This window comes from Leopardus geoffroyi, chromosome D1, assembly GCF_018350155.1.
Source record: "Leopardus geoffroyi isolate Oge1 chromosome D1, O.geoffroyi_Oge1_pat1.0, whole genome shotgun sequence".
NCBI lineage: Eukaryota > Metazoa > Chordata > Mammalia > Carnivora > Felidae > Leopardus > Leopardus geoffroyi.
In genome coordinates this window covers 56,419,332-56,436,622 of record NC_059329.1, presented here as the reverse complement: position 1 = coordinate 56,436,622, position 17,291 = coordinate 56,419,332, and the positions used below count along the sequence as shown (strand labels likewise).

General features: G+C 51.9%; 1 protein-coding gene across 2 annotated transcripts in view; it reads left to right on the top strand.

Moving 5' to 3' along the window:
• Positions 1-16,960, top strand: part of MOGAT2 (monoacylglycerol O-acyltransferase 2) — a 56,835-nt gene extending 39,875 nt beyond the window's left edge. The window contains exons 2-6 of one of the 2 annotated variants that reach the window (XM_045483967.1): positions 3,012-3,190; positions 12,276-12,480; positions 13,080-13,254; positions 13,893-14,092; positions 16,036-16,960. In XM_045483967.1, the coding sequence (XP_045339923.1) occupies positions 3,012-3,190; positions 12,276-12,480; positions 13,080-13,254; positions 13,893-14,092; positions 16,036-16,190 (914 nt within the window). In that variant the 3' untranslated portion in view covers positions 16,191-16,960. The remainder of the gene's footprint in view (positions 1-3,011; positions 3,191-12,275; positions 12,481-13,079; positions 13,255-13,892; positions 14,093-16,035) is intronic. The other variant, XM_045483968.1, reaches the window with a different exon arrangement.
• Positions 16,961-17,291: the final 331 nt, after the last annotated feature.

Sequence of the window (17,291 nt, the reverse complement as noted above, 5' to 3'; positions counted from 1 at the left end):
AGAGATCATGACCTGAGCCAAAGCCGGACGCTTAACCGACTGAGCCGCCCAGGCGCCCCTCTTCTCGTTTTTCAAGACATAGCAGATGTCAGGGTTTGTACGTGAGGCCTCCCCATTTTTCATTATTAGTAACCAGTTTAATAATATTTTAGAGTAAAGGGAAAAGGTGGAAGGAACCCAAGTGTCCATTGGTCCACTGACAGATGAATGGGATAAACAAAATGTGATATATACATGCAACGGAATATTTTCCAGCCAAAAAAGGGAGGGCCATTCTGACACATGCTGCTACAACATGGATAACACGAATGACCGTCAGGACGTTATGCCAAGTGAAATAAGCCAGTCGCAAAAAGACAAACACCTCATGATTCTTCTCATAGGAGGTTCCTAGAATAGTCCAATTTGTAGAGACCGAAAATCAAACAGCAGCTGGCAGAGAATGGGGGAGGGGCACGGGGAGTCAGTGTTGAACGGGTACAGCGGTTCAGTTTGGGAAGATGAAGAGGTCTGGAGATGGGCAGTAGGGATGGCTACTCAACGATGTGACTGAACTCATTGCCACTGAACTGTGAGCTTAGACACGGTTAAGGCGACAAACTTTATGTTACACATCTTTTAACCTCAATAACAATTTTTTTTGGCTTAACTTTATTTTTTATTTTTTAAAACTTACATCCTAATTAGTTAGTATATAGCAAAGCAATGATTTCGGTAGATTCCTTAATGCCCCTTCCCCATTTAGCCCATCCCCCCTCCCACAACCCCTCCAGCAACCCTCAGTTTGTTCTCCATATTTATGAGTCTCTTCTGTTCTGTCCCCCTCCCTGTTTTCATATTATTTTTTGTTTCCCTTCCCTTATGTTCATCTGTTTTGTCTCTTAACGTCCTCATAGGAGTGAAGTCATATGATTTTTGTCTTTCTCTGACTAATTTCACTTAGCATAATACCCTCCAGTTCCATCCACGTAGTTGCAAATGGCAAGATTTCATTCTTTTGGATTGCCGAGTAACACTCCATTGTATATATATATACCACATCTTCTTTATCCATTCGTCCATCGATGGACATTGGGCTCTTTCCATGCTTTGGCTGTTGTTGATAGTGCTGCTATAAACATGGGGGTGCATGTGCCCCTTCGAAAGAGCAAACCTGTATCCCTTGGATAAATACCTGGTAGGCAATTGCTGGGTTATAGGGTAGTTCTATTTTTAGTTTTTTGAGAAACCTCCATACTGTTTTCCAGAATGGCTGCCCCAGTTTGCGTTCCCCCCAGCAGTGCAAAAGGGTTCCTCTTTCTCCGCATCCTCGCCAACATCTGTTGTTGCCTGAGTTGTTAATGTTAGCCATTCTGACAGGTGTGAGGTGGTATCTCATTGTGGTTTTGATTTGTATTTCCCTGATGATGATGATGATATTGAGCATTTTTTCACGTGTCGGCTGGCCATCTGGATGTCTTTGGAGAAGGGTCTATTCATGTCTTTTGCCCATTTCTTCACAGGATTCTTTGTTTTTTGGGTGTTGAGTTTGAGAAGTTCTTTGTAGATTCTGGATACTAACCCTTTATCGGATATGTCCTTTGCAAATATCTTCTCCCATTCTGTCGGTTGCCTTTTAGTTTTGCTGATTGTTTCCTTCGCTGTGCAGAAGCTTTTTATTTTGATGAGGTCCCAGGAGTTCATTTTTGCTTTTGTTTCCCTTGCCTCCGGAGACCTGTTGAGTAAGAAATTGCTGCGGGCAAGATCAAAGAGGTTTTTGCCTGCTTTCTCCTCGAACATTTTGATGGCTTCCTGTCAACCTCAATAACAATTTAAAAGACGAAGTGCCCGGGTGCAACGAGGGCAGGACTTTGTGTCTGTCGTTCACGGCTCTACCACCAGCACTGGCATGTCGGAGGTGCTCTGTGTAAAGTGAACATCTGTGAGCCCCAGTTCTACGTCGTCTGGGCTTATGAATTTTACCACTGTTCGGACTGGGTCAAAAGTCCCCACCTCCAGGAAACCTGCCACGAGTGACAGGCCCCATCTGCCTTACTTTCAAGTAGAATATACAACAGGAAGCCGACCTTCTTTAAGAGGATAAGTGCACGGTGTTGAGTAGAGGAAATGGGAAGGGGAAGGAGCCATATTCCCTGGGAATATTCTTTCCCTCAGCATCAGATTAGGGATGGCCCACAGACCAGCTGCCCCTGAGATGAAGCTGGGATTCTAGCCTATGGCAAGGGATTCGGAACTGTAGGTCAGAGGGGGAATTCCTCGCTGGGCCTGGTCCAGCCAGGGCGTGGCCTCTTTCTCCCTCCCTCCTTCACCAGGAAAGGCACGGCAAGCGGAGGAATCAGCACGAACAAAAGCTAAGGGATTGAAAGGGCTGAGTGAGCTGTAGGAACACAGCAGGCCGTGTGGTCAGAGCACTGGGCGTGCGCGTGGTTGAGGTGAGGCTGGAGCAGGAGGCAGGTAGGGCCAGCTCACGTGGAGCTTGAATGCCAGGCTGAGCTGGCTGGGCAGTGCCTCCGGTTATGGGAAAGCCATGAAAGGGCTTCAATAAGAGAAGGATCTGGCCAGCTCTGTCTGTGGGAAAACAGGGCAGAGGGTCAACAGAGAGGGCTGGGCAGAGAAAAAGTGTCTCTGTTTTCTCCAAGGTCTCAGACGATGGAAACTAGAAAGAAATAACCCAATCAGTTGTCCAGCAAGCACTGAGCACCTGGTGAATGCAGACTATTTTACTGGGGAGAAGGAGGGGGAGAGGGAAGACCAGGGTCCGGGACCCAGTACAGTGGGAAAAGTGAGTTTTGAAGTTCAGCCTGCCCAGGGTTCAAATCTGTGCTCCCAGCATGACATTGGCAGGTGCATTCCCTCCTTGAAGGAGTGGGAAGCCGATCTCTTCCCCCCGGGCCACGGGCTGGACAGGTTCGTGCTGCTAGTGCTGGGCATATGGGCGGACTCAGCGTGGACAGCCTCACGTCCTTCCTCTCAGACCTCTGACCACTGATGGCTCCTGCTTCCCTCCCCAGCCCAGATCTGTGTTGTCGTCTTCGTGGGCCTCCTGTTCACCAGATTCTGGTTGTTCAGTGTCCTGTATGCGACCTGGTGGTACCTGGACCGAGAAAAGCCACGGCAGGGGGGCAGGTCCTTCCAAGCAATAAGGCGCTGCTTCTTGTGGAAGTACATGAGGGACTATTTCCCTGTCTCGGTGAGTACTGGGACTGGATGGAGCATGGCCATGTCCGTGGCGGAAGCATGGTCCTGTGTGCAGGGAGCAGAATACTGGGCGGGGAGGTAGGGGCTTATTTGGCCATGCCACTATGTGGCCTAGGAAAGAGTCCAGTTTCTCTCTGGCCATGGTTTCCCATCTGCGGGGATGTGGGGCCAATGTGAGGAATGATGAGTGTACAGGGTTGGAAGGCGCTCTGTGGGGCATATAGTGTGGCACACATACGTATCTTATAGGTGTAAACCCCGCGGCAGTCAGGTATGGGGGTGAATGTAATAAACTCAAGGTCCTAAGAGACCATCTAGCCCCACATTTCATCAGATGAGGAGAATGACAGTCTGAGAGAGACAAAGGTGTGACCGATGCCACTCAACAAATTCTTGAGCAAGGTCTTGCCCTATTCGGAACCTCAGTTTCCCCAGGAAGCTTCCTCAGGAAGCAGACTGAGCCCTCCTACTCTGAGCGCTTTTGAATCTCTCACTGTGACTCAGGGCATCTCATGCCATTGTGGATACTCGACCCTGGACTCAAATGTCAGTCCTGAGTGAAACAGACCCTGGGATTTAACAGACCCCTTGGCTCCTTTTACCGGATCCCAGATAGACTAAACCCTCAGATATAAGCAGCTGGGCAGGGATGGCTTATTGGCCAGATGGGACAGGGTAGGAAGGCAGTGGGGACACAGAGAGGTGCCAGGCAGGGTCAGCTGGCCGTTCCCTGGAAACAGAGGAGAAGAAAGGCACAGAGTGTGGCCTCTGGAGCTGGACAGACTAGGTCTTAATACCAGTCTGCCACAAACCAGCTGCGACCTTGGTGAGTTTCACAGCCTCTCTTAGCCTCAGTTTCCTCATATGTAAAGGGATAATGCCATACATCACTGAGTTGGATGGATTCACTGAGATGTCAGGAAAGCACCTTGTAGGTTCTCAGTAAACTAGGAGCTAGTGTTATTTTACTAAGTCAGTGGGGACTCTGGGGAAGCTTGCACGTGCTGTGGAGGACTCTGACAGCCCAGAGCTCTACTGTTCTGACCTTCACACCTGCCTGGCTTCTCCCACCCCATCCTGGAGCCCCGCCTCCTCCTGCCCCTGCTGGAATTAGGTCCCCAGCTTGTAAAGGGTGGGGAGGGGGAGGGGAGGGAGAACACAGGCTCACAGAGGTTAAACAACTCACTGACTCGTGGGCACTCAGCATGGGACTCAGGGCTGCTGCCTTGCTCCCTTCTGACAGTCCTGGGGGCCTGGCAAGGACTAGCAAAAGCAGGGAAAGAGCTGGGATACAGAAGCCCCTAGCACCGCAGTAAGCAGGGCCTCCTGGGCAAAGGGCAAGGGTGGGACAGGGCAGGGCAGGGCAAGACAGCAGGGCAGGAGCTGGGCAGAGGGCAGGAAGTTGAGTGGCAGGGATTTCTACCCTCATGAGGAGTGATAGATGTTGAAGGGCAGAGTGAATGGGCAGTGCTGAGGCTAACCTGAGGGTCCAGATTGGGGGAGGTCTTCTCCCCATATTTGCTTCCTCTGCACGGTGCCCTCCCAAGATCTTGTCAGCGTAGACAAGCAGGGTCTGTGCCTATCCCCTCCACTGCCCTTCCTGATCCTCCCCCAGCCAGGCAGCCCTCGAGGAGGGTCTCTCAACCTCGGCACTATTGACACTGGTGGGACGCTGCCCTGATTTGCCACAGTTCGTTCCACTGTAGTGTTTCAGGATTGCTGCCCAGGGGCCGGCCTGGTGCGTCACCCCCCGCAGAGCGTGAGCAGTACCGCCAGGTGGCCAGCAGAGGGCGAGATGGCATGCGCTTTGACTTCGCCTGTCCTAGGCTGGGAGCCTGCAGGGGTGGGGCTGCGGCCTGCAGATTCGCTTCTCCACCTCCTCCCGGGAGACCTTCCCACTCTTCCACACACCTTTACAGCGCAGGCCCCGCGGAGATCTTGGGGTGGCCAGAGGGTAGGGAGCCTCAGCTCTGCCGCAGCTCTCCCACATTCACAAGCCTCCGTGCTGCTCTGTCAAATGCGAGTGGGTTTCTGAGCTTCTGTCAGTTCTCCGTGTGATTTTATGAACTAGCGTCTAGTGATGGAATTTCGAGCAAGATTAGGAACGCTGTTTCTGGGCCTTGCAGCTTTCTCCACTCATGCTAGAGGCTTCCTAAAGAGCCAATGACGAAGAATCGGGCAATGTTTTGCAGAGGAGGCGCCGATCCCACCTTATGCCGAAAACCAGCCCCAAAGCTGGGTTTCCCCTGTGAAGATTTCATCACCCCAAAGCAAACACTGTCTACACAGGCCCAGGCCTGAGGGGTGGAGTGCTGTGGCCGGGCGGTGACCTGGTGTCAGGAAATGCTGCAGGCTGGGGACAGTGCGGAACACCTCCTCACCCACACCTGGGACATCCCTCGGTTCCTCCACAGCCCTGCAGGCATCACTAGGGACTTCGTGCCCCACCTCCCAGCCCGGCCCCCTTCCAGCATACTGGGGTCTCTTAACCTGGTAGGTAGCCAGCCACCTGCCCAGGACAGATCTCCAGCTTACACTTGGACGGGGTGACACTTCCTCCTGCTGGTGGCTCCTTTCATCATGGGAGGGCTCTGCCTGTGAGAGGGTCTTCCTACACCAGAGACCTGCGCCCGTCCTCAGGACCCTCCCAGGAGTCTTACCTCTGCCTTGGGCACAGCTCTCCCCTCAGCTCTAGGGCTGCCCTGCAGGGAGGGATGAGGGGTTCCCTTCCTGCTCACTTCCGGTCCTTGCTATCCCCTCCCCCCACCGCTGCTCCCAGCCCGCAGCTCTCAGGAGGCTTTCTGCCCCTGGGCACGTGGACATTTGACACGGAATGATTGTTGTAGGTGTGTCCGTATTGGGGGGGAGGGGTCTGTCTTCATCCCTGGCCTCTCCCCACTGGATGGCAGTAGCACTCTCCTCTCCCCATTGTGACAACCAAAAATGTCTGTAGACGTTACCACATGTCCCCTGGTGGGGTAGGGGAACTGGCCCCGGTTGAGAGCTGCTGCTCTGAAGCTTGGGGTCTGACTCCCAAACTCCTCCGGGTCTCACCCTTCTCTCCTCCCCCACTCACTGCTTAAATCCTAACCAATCATTTCTTTTATCTGGGCTTTGCTTCCGCCGACGCCCCCTACCGTCCATCCTGCACACAGCAGCCATGATACTCACAAAACGTTAAAACACAGCGGGGACTCCCACGACACCTAATATCAAATCTAATTTTTGCCTGGCCTGCAAAAATTAGACTCTGGGTCCCTGGACTCTGGACCCATGCTCACGCCTCACCTGCCCCCTTTGCTGTCAGCTCTCCAGGCATGAGCTGTGTCACTTGGGCTGGTGCCATCACCTGAAGTGCACCCCTTGACCCCGTTAACCCCCACCACCTTTCGCTTGGGGACTCCTACAAGGCGGCAGAGCCCACAGGTTACACACACAGAGCCAGGCTGCTTGTGTTAAGATCTTGCCTCTGCGACTTTACTAGCTATGTGGCCTAGAACAAGTGGATTGACCTTGTGTCTCAGTTTGCTCGTCTGTAAAATGGAGCCGTTGCCACCAGTACTTCCCTTGCAGAGTGAACAGGAGATGGAGAAAGCAGGTGTCCTGAGGTGCCTGATGCACAGTAGGTGCTGGGAATGCGTACCGCCTGGGGCACTCTTTCCAGCTCTCTGTGCTTGGCGCATCCTGCGTGTCTTCAACTCTAAGATATCCTTGATGGTAAAACATACCGGTATTTTATGTACCACTAAGAAAAAAAGTTCTTCCAATTAAAATTGTCAAATGCATCTTGATAGCATAATGTTAAGATGTGAAAAAAAGGTGCTTCTCAGAACTGAGGGAATATAGCTGCAGATGTCAATGGGTGTCTGTTCTGTCTGCTCAGTGCTCAGTGAGGGCAGGGTGGAGAACTCACCAGCTAAGGGGTGGGGGGGGGGTGGCTCAAAGCCTTTCTTTTCATCTGGCCATGATGGGAGGAGGCAGGCAAGGACCCAGTCTCCCCGCCCCGCCCCATACACGCATGCGTGTGCGCGGCCAACGGCCTAAAGCTGGAAGGGGATTCCTTTGGTTTAAAGCAGTGATTCTCAAACCCTGATATATGGCAGAATCCTCTGGGAAATCTGCCACAAATGAGATGCCCAAGGCCAGAGCCAGACTACTGAACCAAACCTTGCTTGCCCTGCATTTTTAAACTGCCAAGCAATCAAGGTACATAAATAGGTCATGAACAGGTTCTCCAGGGCCTGGACCTGGTTGCCAATGGAGGAACCACCTTCTCCTGAAGCTAACCGCCTGGACATTCCAAGTTTGACTAAAAAGGAAAAGACCCCAGAGTTAGTCCTGAGTCTCCAGGTAGCTCTCTGTGTCTGGAACAAAGACTTCCCGGCCTGGTGCTCTGGTGCTCTGTGCGGGAGACAGCAGAACTGAGCTCAGGTCATCCGTGTGGCTTTGGGCAGGTCACTTACCCCTCTGCATCTCAGTTTGCACAACCATCAAATGGGGGCTCTCACACTGCAGCCGACCTCCCGAGGGCCACGGTCACACAGGCTAGTGGTGTGGGTGATCTGTGAACCGTAAAGGGGCCATCAGGACAGTGGGTTCTTGAGGCATTTGGGTCACCCCAAGAGTGTAAGAAGGCATGAGGGCCTTTGCTGAGAGATGGGACTGGGCAGACAGGGCAGAGACACAGCCCTCGTGGTCCTCTTTCCCACCCACGGTCCAGATGCCCTCTCCTTGAGATGCCTCTCTCATCCCGCAGGGCTGTGGTCTTCTAGGCAAGGGTCTTGGGGTTCAAAGTAGTGACACCCCTGGGAGAATTGAAAACGTGTTCACACAAAGACTAATGTGCCAGTGTTCGTGCCTGCATTATTTGTAATGGCCAAAGGATGGAAATCATTTCAATGTCTGTCGAGTGATCAGTGAACAACAAATACGGTATATCCATGCAATGGAATAGTGTTCAATCGTAAAAAGGAATGAAGTACTGATATATGCTTCAACATGGATGGACCTTGAAGACATTCTGCTAAAGTGAAAGAAGACAGACACAAAAGGCCATATTGTGTGATTCCGTGTGCAGGAAGTGCCCAGAATAGGCAAATAGACACATAGGCAGTAGGCAATAAGCACATAGACACAGAAAGCAGGTTAGAGGTTGCCAGGGGCTACAGTATGGGGAGTGACTGCTAATGGGTGTGGGGTATCTCTTTGGGGTGTTGAAAATGCTCTGGAATTATATAGGGGTGATGGTTGTTCACTTCTGAAGGATACTAAAACTGCTGAATTGCACACTTCAAAAAAGGTGAATTTTATGGTAATTATATGTATATATATATAATATATACATATATTATATATATTGTGTATATATATAATATATATATATTGTATATATATAATATATATATAATATATATATTGTATATATATATTGTATATATATTGTATATATATATATTGTGTATATATATATATATATATATATATATATATATACACATATATATGCACCCTGGCCAGAGTCTAGCACCCTGGCCATCCCGTTCTCCAGCCACTGCCTGGTACGCAGCCTGCCATGACACGCACCCAGAGAAGGCCTTCCCCAGACACCCATCTGTCTTTGCTTAGTCCCACTTCTTCCTTAAGAGAACTGAGGGAGCAAGGCAGAGAACGCAGCGCTTTATAAACCTTCCCCTCTCCGTTTACCTCACCCGAACCCAGTAGCAACGCTGCCAGGGAGGCATTATCACTGTCTTGGGGGATAGAGAGGAAACTGAGGCATGGGGAGTGCAGGGGCCTGGCGAAGGTCATGTGAGCTGGCAGCAGAACCGGGCCTTCCTTCTGAGGCTGCATCAGCCTCCTCTATTCATGTGTTCATTCTTCCTTCATTCCAGTCTTTCTGGAGCATCGCCTCTGTTCCAGACCCATACTTGGGTCAGGTGAGGCATCAGACAGGTGGTCTTAATCTCAAGACCCTCACAGACCCTACGGCCCAGCAATTGCACTACTAGGCATTTATCCATGGGATACAGATGCGCTGTTTCGAAGGGACACATGCATCCCCCATGTTTATAGCAGCACTATCAACAATAGCCAAAGTATGGAAAGAGCCCAAATGTCCATCGATGGATGAATGGATAAAGAAGATGTGGTGTATATATACAATGGAGTATTACTCGGCAATCCAAAAGAATGAAATCTTGCCTTTTGCAACTACGTGGATGGAACTGGAGGGTATTATGCTAAGTGAAATTGGTCAGTCAGAGAAAGACAAACATCATATGACTTCATTCCTATGAGGACTTTAAGAGACAAAACAGATGAACATAAGGGAAGGGAAGCAAAACAAATATAATGAACATAAGGGAAGGAAAGCAAAAATAATATAAAAACAGGGAGGGGGACAAAACATAAGAGACTCTTAAATATAGAGAACAAACTGAGGGTTACTGGAGGGGTTGTGGGAGGGGGGATGGGCTAAATGGGGAAGGGACACTAAAGGAATCTACTCCCGAAATCACTGTTGCACCGTATGCTAACTGACTTGGATGTAAATTAAAAAATAAACAAATTTTAAAAAATAAAAATAAATAGATCAAATAAAATAAAATAATAAAAAGACCCTCACAGCGAGGGAGTGACACCACTTGGGCCCAGGGGGACAGATAGAAGAGGTTAGCGCAGAAAAACAGCAGTAGAGACTCTGTCTAGGGAGGTGCAGACCAGGCCTCGGTGGACAGTGACAACCCATCAGTGCACACACCAGGTCACGCACACGTAACCGCACGTGCAAGTATTGGCACGCACGTCTAGACACAGGCGCTCACATTCACCAGGATGTGTCTCAACACGCAAAGCCTTCTTTATCAAGGATGATCCTTCTTTCTTTCGTTGATTCATTTGTTTTGTTCATTCATACATTCATTGTTCATTTAAAATAAGTCATACGTTCTTGTTCAGAATTCCGAAGGGACAAAAGGGTGTATGGTAAAGGGTCCCCCCCCACCTCAATTCTCATTTCCTCCCTTCCCTCCCCAGAGGCAACTGCGTCGACCAGCGTTTGTCCACACACAAGCAAGCGCGCGCCCCCTCTGCCGGCCCGGTCAGCGGCATTCCACACGCACCGTCTTGCCCGTTGCTCCGTCCTGACGAGGGATTGTGGCCACCTTCCCCTGCCAGGCCAGGGAGATCTTCACTATACTTCCCTAGGGCTGCAGAGGGGCAAACGTTTCACAATTTGTCTGAACGGGCCCTGTCGGTGGACATGGGAGGGGATGCGGGGTTGATGACGGTACAAAAAAAAAGATGCCGTGGTTAATATCATTCTGCACAAGCACACGCAATTCCCCAGTGGTGGAGTTGCTAGGGTAAAAGGTCAATTCCACTTTGTGGTTGTGAGAGCTATTGCCAAATCGCCTTCATGGAGGTTGTACAAAATTGCCTTCCCGCTGGCTGAGAAGGAATTCATGTGCTAGTGCTTCCGTGAGGGGAGCCAGGTATGTGTGTAGGGAAACACCACCGGATGGGTGCCTGTGCAAGCACCTTTCTCACTGAGAATAGCCAGAGATTTCTCTGTTCCATCTTTATTTTCATATCCAGCAAGTCCTCACTGCGTGAGTGGAAAGGGTTTGTCTTCGTACGGGAGGCAATGGTCTCCCCAACTGTGGTCCCTGCAGCCTTTCTGCAAAGCGTCAGTGGGTAACTGGGGGCCATACTGGGCAGGAGGGTGGGTTACAGAAACCAAGTGCAGGAGAGTCTGGGGCTGTTCAGCCTCGATGGGGCAGACAGGCTCAGATCCCCATTGCTGCCCATCACCCCTCCCCCCACAACCCTGCGCCAAGTCCCTCCAGGCTCCAAGAGAAGGTAGCCAGGCCTCCTGGACCACAAAGGCAGCAACAAGAATCCTCAGGGAGTCACCTGCCGCAAGTTTTAGCTTGATGACAGGGTGAACTTTCACCCTGGCAAAGCTGCCCCAGAGTGGAAAGGACTGCCCCGCGCCCAGGAGTGCAGATTGCAGGGACTGGCCAGTCCTATCAGAGACCCTCCTGCCAGGGCCAGGGACCTCAAGAGCCTTCAAACTCTGATGCCTGTGGCTCCCAGGGTGCAGGACCGTGTAAAGGGTGGGCCTGCGGGTCCTGGCAGGGTGGGGAAGGGATTGCCCCCATACACACACACACACACACACACATACACACACACACACACACACACATACACACACACACACACACACACACACACACACACACACATAATCACTGCCCACCGCAGCCATCTTTGCAGACTGAGCCATGGAGCAGCCTGTCCAGTAATGGGCTGAGAGCAGCATTTGTTAGCTCAGTTCCTGCCCTTCACCCTCACCCCACTTCATCCTGGAGCCGCTAAGGACAACAGCTCTCTTCTCCCAAGTCAATGTGTGATGACTCGTGGTCCCTGCTCCCCGTTCCATGCTGCCGGCCTGCCCAGACCCTGGCAAGTTGCTGGCCAGCAGAGCCCAGGGCTGGGGAAAGAGCGTGATGAAGGGGCGATGGAGGTCTGGCGTCGGGGGAGCAGGGAGCCACAGGGAGACACTTGCTTTGTCCAGAAGGGTAAAGAGGACTAGGGCCAGCCTCCTGGACTGCATGCTCTTTCAACCACTCCTGCTATACCTTGCGAATGCTCACTCCCAGGTCTTCAGTGCCAATTTTTCTTATATTGAGATTTGTGGAAACGGGCCTTTTGCAGCAGGCTGGTGCCCCCGTGTGTCCCTCTGATGCCTTCGAATTATATCTGGTCCTGTAGTAATCTTGGTAATTCCAGGACACCAACAGACTCGAGCTTCTCAGCAGTTCTGGGAGGAAGGCAGGCTGAATGGAAGGAAGGCTAAATGTCCCCATTTTACAGATGAAGACCCCAAGAGGGAAGCAATTTGTCCGAAGCCAGCAGTGAATCTGAGACGGTATCATTGGGTGCCTTCACACATCATATCTCGATCTTCTTAAAAGCCTGAGGCTCAGAGAGGGGGAGCGACACTGATGAGTGGCACAGTCGGGGTCGGCACGCAGGTCCAGCTCTGGCTCACCAGGTTGCTGTCCTTGCAGCTGGTCAAGACCGCCGAGCTGGACCCCTCCCGGAACTACCTTGCCGGCTTCCACCCCCACGGGGTCCTGGCTGCTGGAGCCTTTGTCAACCTGTGCACCGAGAGCACAGGCTTCCCTTCGCTCTTCCCTGGCATCCGCCCCCATCTGATGATGCTGACCCTGTGGTTCCGGGTCCCCTTCTTCAGGGATTACATCATGTCGGGGGGTGAGTCTTTACACCCTGGGGTAGTCCAAGAGGATGAGGCTGGAGGCATGGGAAGAGGCATTGTGGCAAGGGTGCCAACCGTTCTGTACTTTTTTTTTTTTTTTGTAATGTTTATTTATTTTTGAGAGAGAGAGAGAAACAGGGACAGAGACAGAGCACGAGCAAGGACGGGCAGAGAGAGAGGGAGACACAGAATCCGAAGCAGGCTCCAGGCCCCGAGCTGTCAGCACAGAGTCTGACGCAGGGCTCGAACTCCCTAACGGTGAGATCATGACCTGAGCCGAAGTCCGACGCTAAACCGACTGAGCGCCCAGGCGCCCCAACGGTTCTGTACTTGTTACAAGAACATGTGCAATAGGAGAAGGTGGCTAGACCCAAGGAAGTACTTCCCACAGCACCATGTGGGGCCGTGAGCTTGGCGAGGGTGTCAGGAAAAGGGAGAGAACTCAGTTCCAGTCCTCAGGGAACTCCAAGCTGGAGTGGGTGGGGTGGGGACCCAGGCCTCTGTGGCCGCTTTTGGTGATCGCTTTCTTGGCTCACATCCACTTGACAATCCCTGCCCCCTTGCCCCGTACCTGACCACCTTCTTCTCTTCCCAGGGCTGGTCACATCAGACAAGGAGAGCGCTGCTCACATTCTCAACAGGAAAGAAGGTGGCAATCTGCTGGCCATCATCATAGGGGGTGCCCAGGAGGCACTGAATGCCAGGCCCGGGGCCTACACGCTGTTGTTGCGGAACCGCAAGGGCTTCGTCAGACTCGCCCTGATGCACGGGTATCTGGGAAGAGGGCTCTCCGTTCAGCTGGAGATGGGCAAGGATTATATTTGGGCGGGCAGACAGCAGAGACTAATGCAGATTGTATTGGGACAGGGAGAGTCTTAGTCCCTTTGCAATGAAGATTCTATCTTGGGGAGATCCGTACTATGTCGTGCCCAAATACCCAGAAAAGATTTCAGAAGACAAGTGTGGTGATCAAAGGGACTAGGTGGGAAGGGATATATTTGCCCAAAGCTGGCACGAGATCTGATATCTATGGGATCTGGGAAAATGGAGTTTGGGTCATATCACAGAACTCTTCTGCTTCGAAGCGTCTTTGAAGAATACAAGTTAGCTGGAGCCAGAGAGAGGTTTTCTACAAAGTCCACAGATGTTTTATATCTGGGAGGACTCTCTGAAGCATTCCGGTCTATCTGTCCTGTTACAACTGGGAGATTGTGGCCCTGAGAGGGCCCAGGACCTGCCCAAGTTCAGAAAGCAAAGCTACGGCAGGTCTGGTAGGCAACTCAGTCTTCCCACTCCTGGCCCAGGGCTCTGTCCTCTGCTCCAGTTCCTGGTCACCGGGTCCAGGCAGGAAGCTAGCTGGGGTCTTCTTTAGGGCCTTCCACGTGTCGTCTCTCCCGTCTCCCTCCAGGGCTGCTCTCGTGCCGATCTTCTCCTTCGGGGAGAATGAACTATTTGACCAGGTCGAGAATTCTCCCGGCTCCTGGTTGCGCTGCATCCAGGACCGGCTGCAGAAGATCATGGGTATCTCCCTCCCGCTCTTCCATGGCCGTGGCGTCTTCCAGTACAGCTTTGGTCTTATACCCTACCGCCAGCCCATCACCACCGTGGGTGAGCTGAGAGCCAGGCTGGTGGGGTGGGGGGAGACAGGGGTCGGCTCCAGGGAAAGGGACCTGGACTATGTGCTGCAAGGGGGACATGGAGACGGGTCAGACACATCGTCGCCCTCATGGAGCTCACATTCTAGACTGGGAAACATACACGCAAGCAGATAACCCTAATACAGGGCCCTTTGGGATGGGAACCGTAACAGAGGCACGAAGAACAGCAGTCACTACTGATTACAGGGTACCTGCTGCGTGCCAGGCACTGCACTGGCTTCCTTACTTGCAGCAGCTCAATTTAGCCTAAGAGCCTTCCAGGTAGGGACTATTATCCCTATTGCACTCGTGGCAAACTGAGGCTCAGAGAGGTTAAGTAACTTCCAAAAGATCACACTGCCTTTGAGTAACAAAATTGAGGACTGAATGGGGACCTATTTGACTCTTTATTATGCTAGAGAAGAAGAGTTTAATTCTGCCCTAGAGGATCTAATAGGGCTCATTGGAGAAAGGTGAATACTAGGAAAGAGCATCCCAAGTCTGTTAGAATTGTGTAGAGTAGCAATCAATAGGCTTGGGTTAGAGCCTGAGGGATTTTCCCGTAAATAATGGGCATGAGCCTTAATGCATGGACTCAGCCCTACTTTTTCAGCGATTTGGACTCCTTATTTGCTTTCCTCTTGGATTCCCAACCAGATCCCTCTGAGAAAGCCTATCGAGAGAGGTCCATTCCTCTTTATCCATCCATTTATTTGTTAGTTGAGCACAGACTTGGTGAATCCCCTCCGCCATGACTTTTCCTGTTTTATTGTGGCAATATTTGCATGCGTGTTAATACCGCTGCTGCCTCTGGGGCACCTGAGTGCCTCAGTCAGTTAAGCGTCTGACTTCCGCTCAGGTAACGTTATCTTTTGTAGTTGGTAAGTTCGAGTCCTGCATCGGGCTCCGTGCTGACTTCTTCAGGCTCTGGAGCCTTCTTCAGATTCTGTGCCTCCCTGTCTCTCTGCCCCTCCCTTGTTCATACTATGTCTGTCAAAAATAGATATTAAAGACAAATTTTTTAAAGGTTAAAAAAAATCCTGCTGCTGCCTCCAGAGCTATTCCCAAAAGGAAAAGTCAAGGGAGCTACCTTCCCAGCCAGGAAGAACCAGAGGAAGAGGTTAGTTAGGGCTTCTTGATTTCTCCCTAGAACAAAGGGGGCATTACAAGCCGGGGGGGGGTGGGGCGGGGGCGGTAAGAATTGCTGTCTGGGCAGTTGGCCCACCTCACCCGAGAGCTGCAGGCACCTCTTTTTCTCTTTTTAATGTTTATTTATATTTGAGAGAGAGAGAGAGCGAGCAGGGGAGGGACAGAGAGGTGGAGACAGAATCCAAGCAGGCTTTAGGCTCTGAGCTGTCAGCACTGAGCCCGATAAGGGGCTCGAACCCACAAGCCAGAAGATCATGATCTGAGCTGAAGTTGGACGCCCAACCGACTGAGCCACACAGGCACCCTGAACTACAGGCACTTCTAATCATGACATCTTGGGCTCCCCAAACAGTATAGCCTGAAAATTAAGAGCATATCCCTGGGATTTAAAAACTAGAACTGTTTCTTCCTGGCTGTGTGGCCTTGAACAAGTTACTTAACCTCTCTGAGCCTCGTTGCCTCCCCTGTCAACCGGGAATAGTAAGAGTTTCTATCCCCAGAGGGTTGTTACGAGGATTAGAGCTAATGCACGGAAAGTGCCTGGCACATTGCAGAGCGCATTGCAATGCCAGTTGGTATGGTTACTGAGTCAGAATCTTGGAGTTGCTATAACATCTTAGAATCCATCACCCAAAACAGGGCTGAAAGGGATGGCAGTAAAGCAGTTTCCTGCAGAGATGACCATGGGGGTGGGCACCTGCCCCAAGGTCCCCTGCAACCCCGTGGCTCCTGCTCTGGGCCAGCACCCACATTTGTGTCTTGCAGTGGGAAAGCCCATAGAGGTGCAGAAGACGCCGCATCCCTCGCAGGAGGAGGTGGACAAGCTTCACCGGCGCTACATCAAGGAGCTGTGTGACCTCTTCGAAGCCCACAAGCTCAAGTACAACGTCCCCGTGGACCAGCACTTGGAGTTCTGCTGAGGGCCTCCCCAGAGGCCAGGGCTGGCGTTAGGGAGCCCAGCTGGAGGTGCTGCGATCTGAGAAGGCTTCCTGGAGGTGTCTGTTGAGCACACGGTCACAGCCTTCCCAAAGTTCTGCAAATCCAACCATGCCAGGCCCCAAGTCTCAGCTGCCAGTTTGGGCATCGCTGGTTTGCACTCCCTCTGAGAAGCCGCCGCGAGCCTCCCTCTCCTTGGCCTCCTCCTCTGTGAATGGGAGAGGGGGCTGGTAGAGAGTGATTTCTGAGGTCTCTATCCCCGGTTATAATGTCACTCAATAGGCAGAGAAAGAGAATAGCAACCAGGTCTTCCTTCCTCTACCTTGAGTAACAGCACAAAAGAAGCCCCAGGCTCCAGCCCCGTCTCCTACAGGGTCCCTCATCCTGCACCCTACATGTTCCGTCTCCTCCCTCCCTGAGCCAGAGAGGAGGAGGTGGTCTTGAGGCCTCCGCACTCATGCCAGGCCCCTGTGAGTTTCTGGGTCCTCTGCACTGTAGACTGGCAGCCACAGGGGCCCGAAAGGTGGATGAGGAGAACCGTGCTCTGTCACTGGCTATATGACAGTGGGCAGACCTCTTCACCCTCCCTCTGAGCCTCAGTTTCCCTGACTGACTGAGATGAACCCTGAGCCTAAGCTCTGACATTACATAGGCAGAGAGCTCCACGAGGCACCTCTTACTCATTCACGGTCATTTCAGCCCCTGACCTTGACACAGAAAGGTGGGAGATCTCCATAAATGTCAGTTCAACAAATCCTGTTGCAGCCTTCTTCTGTTCCTCCCCATCCCCCAACAAAGAGGGCTGGTCAAAGCCTCTCTTCCCTGCCTGGCCCTGTGGCCCTATCTCATCTTCCCAGAAGGCAGATCAGATTGAGCCAAATAATGCCATGTTGACTCTTCCTTCCTGATCCGATGGCCCCAAGCTTACCACCCCTGGGCCTGTTCTGTTGGGCAAGAAGGTGAGAGGCTAGGTTAAGACACAGGGCAGACCAACATGGAGAATAAAGACCAGATGCAAGGGGTGCTTGTCTGTGTGTGTCGGCCCAGTGGGTGACATGGGGACAGATGCGCTGATGGGAAGAATT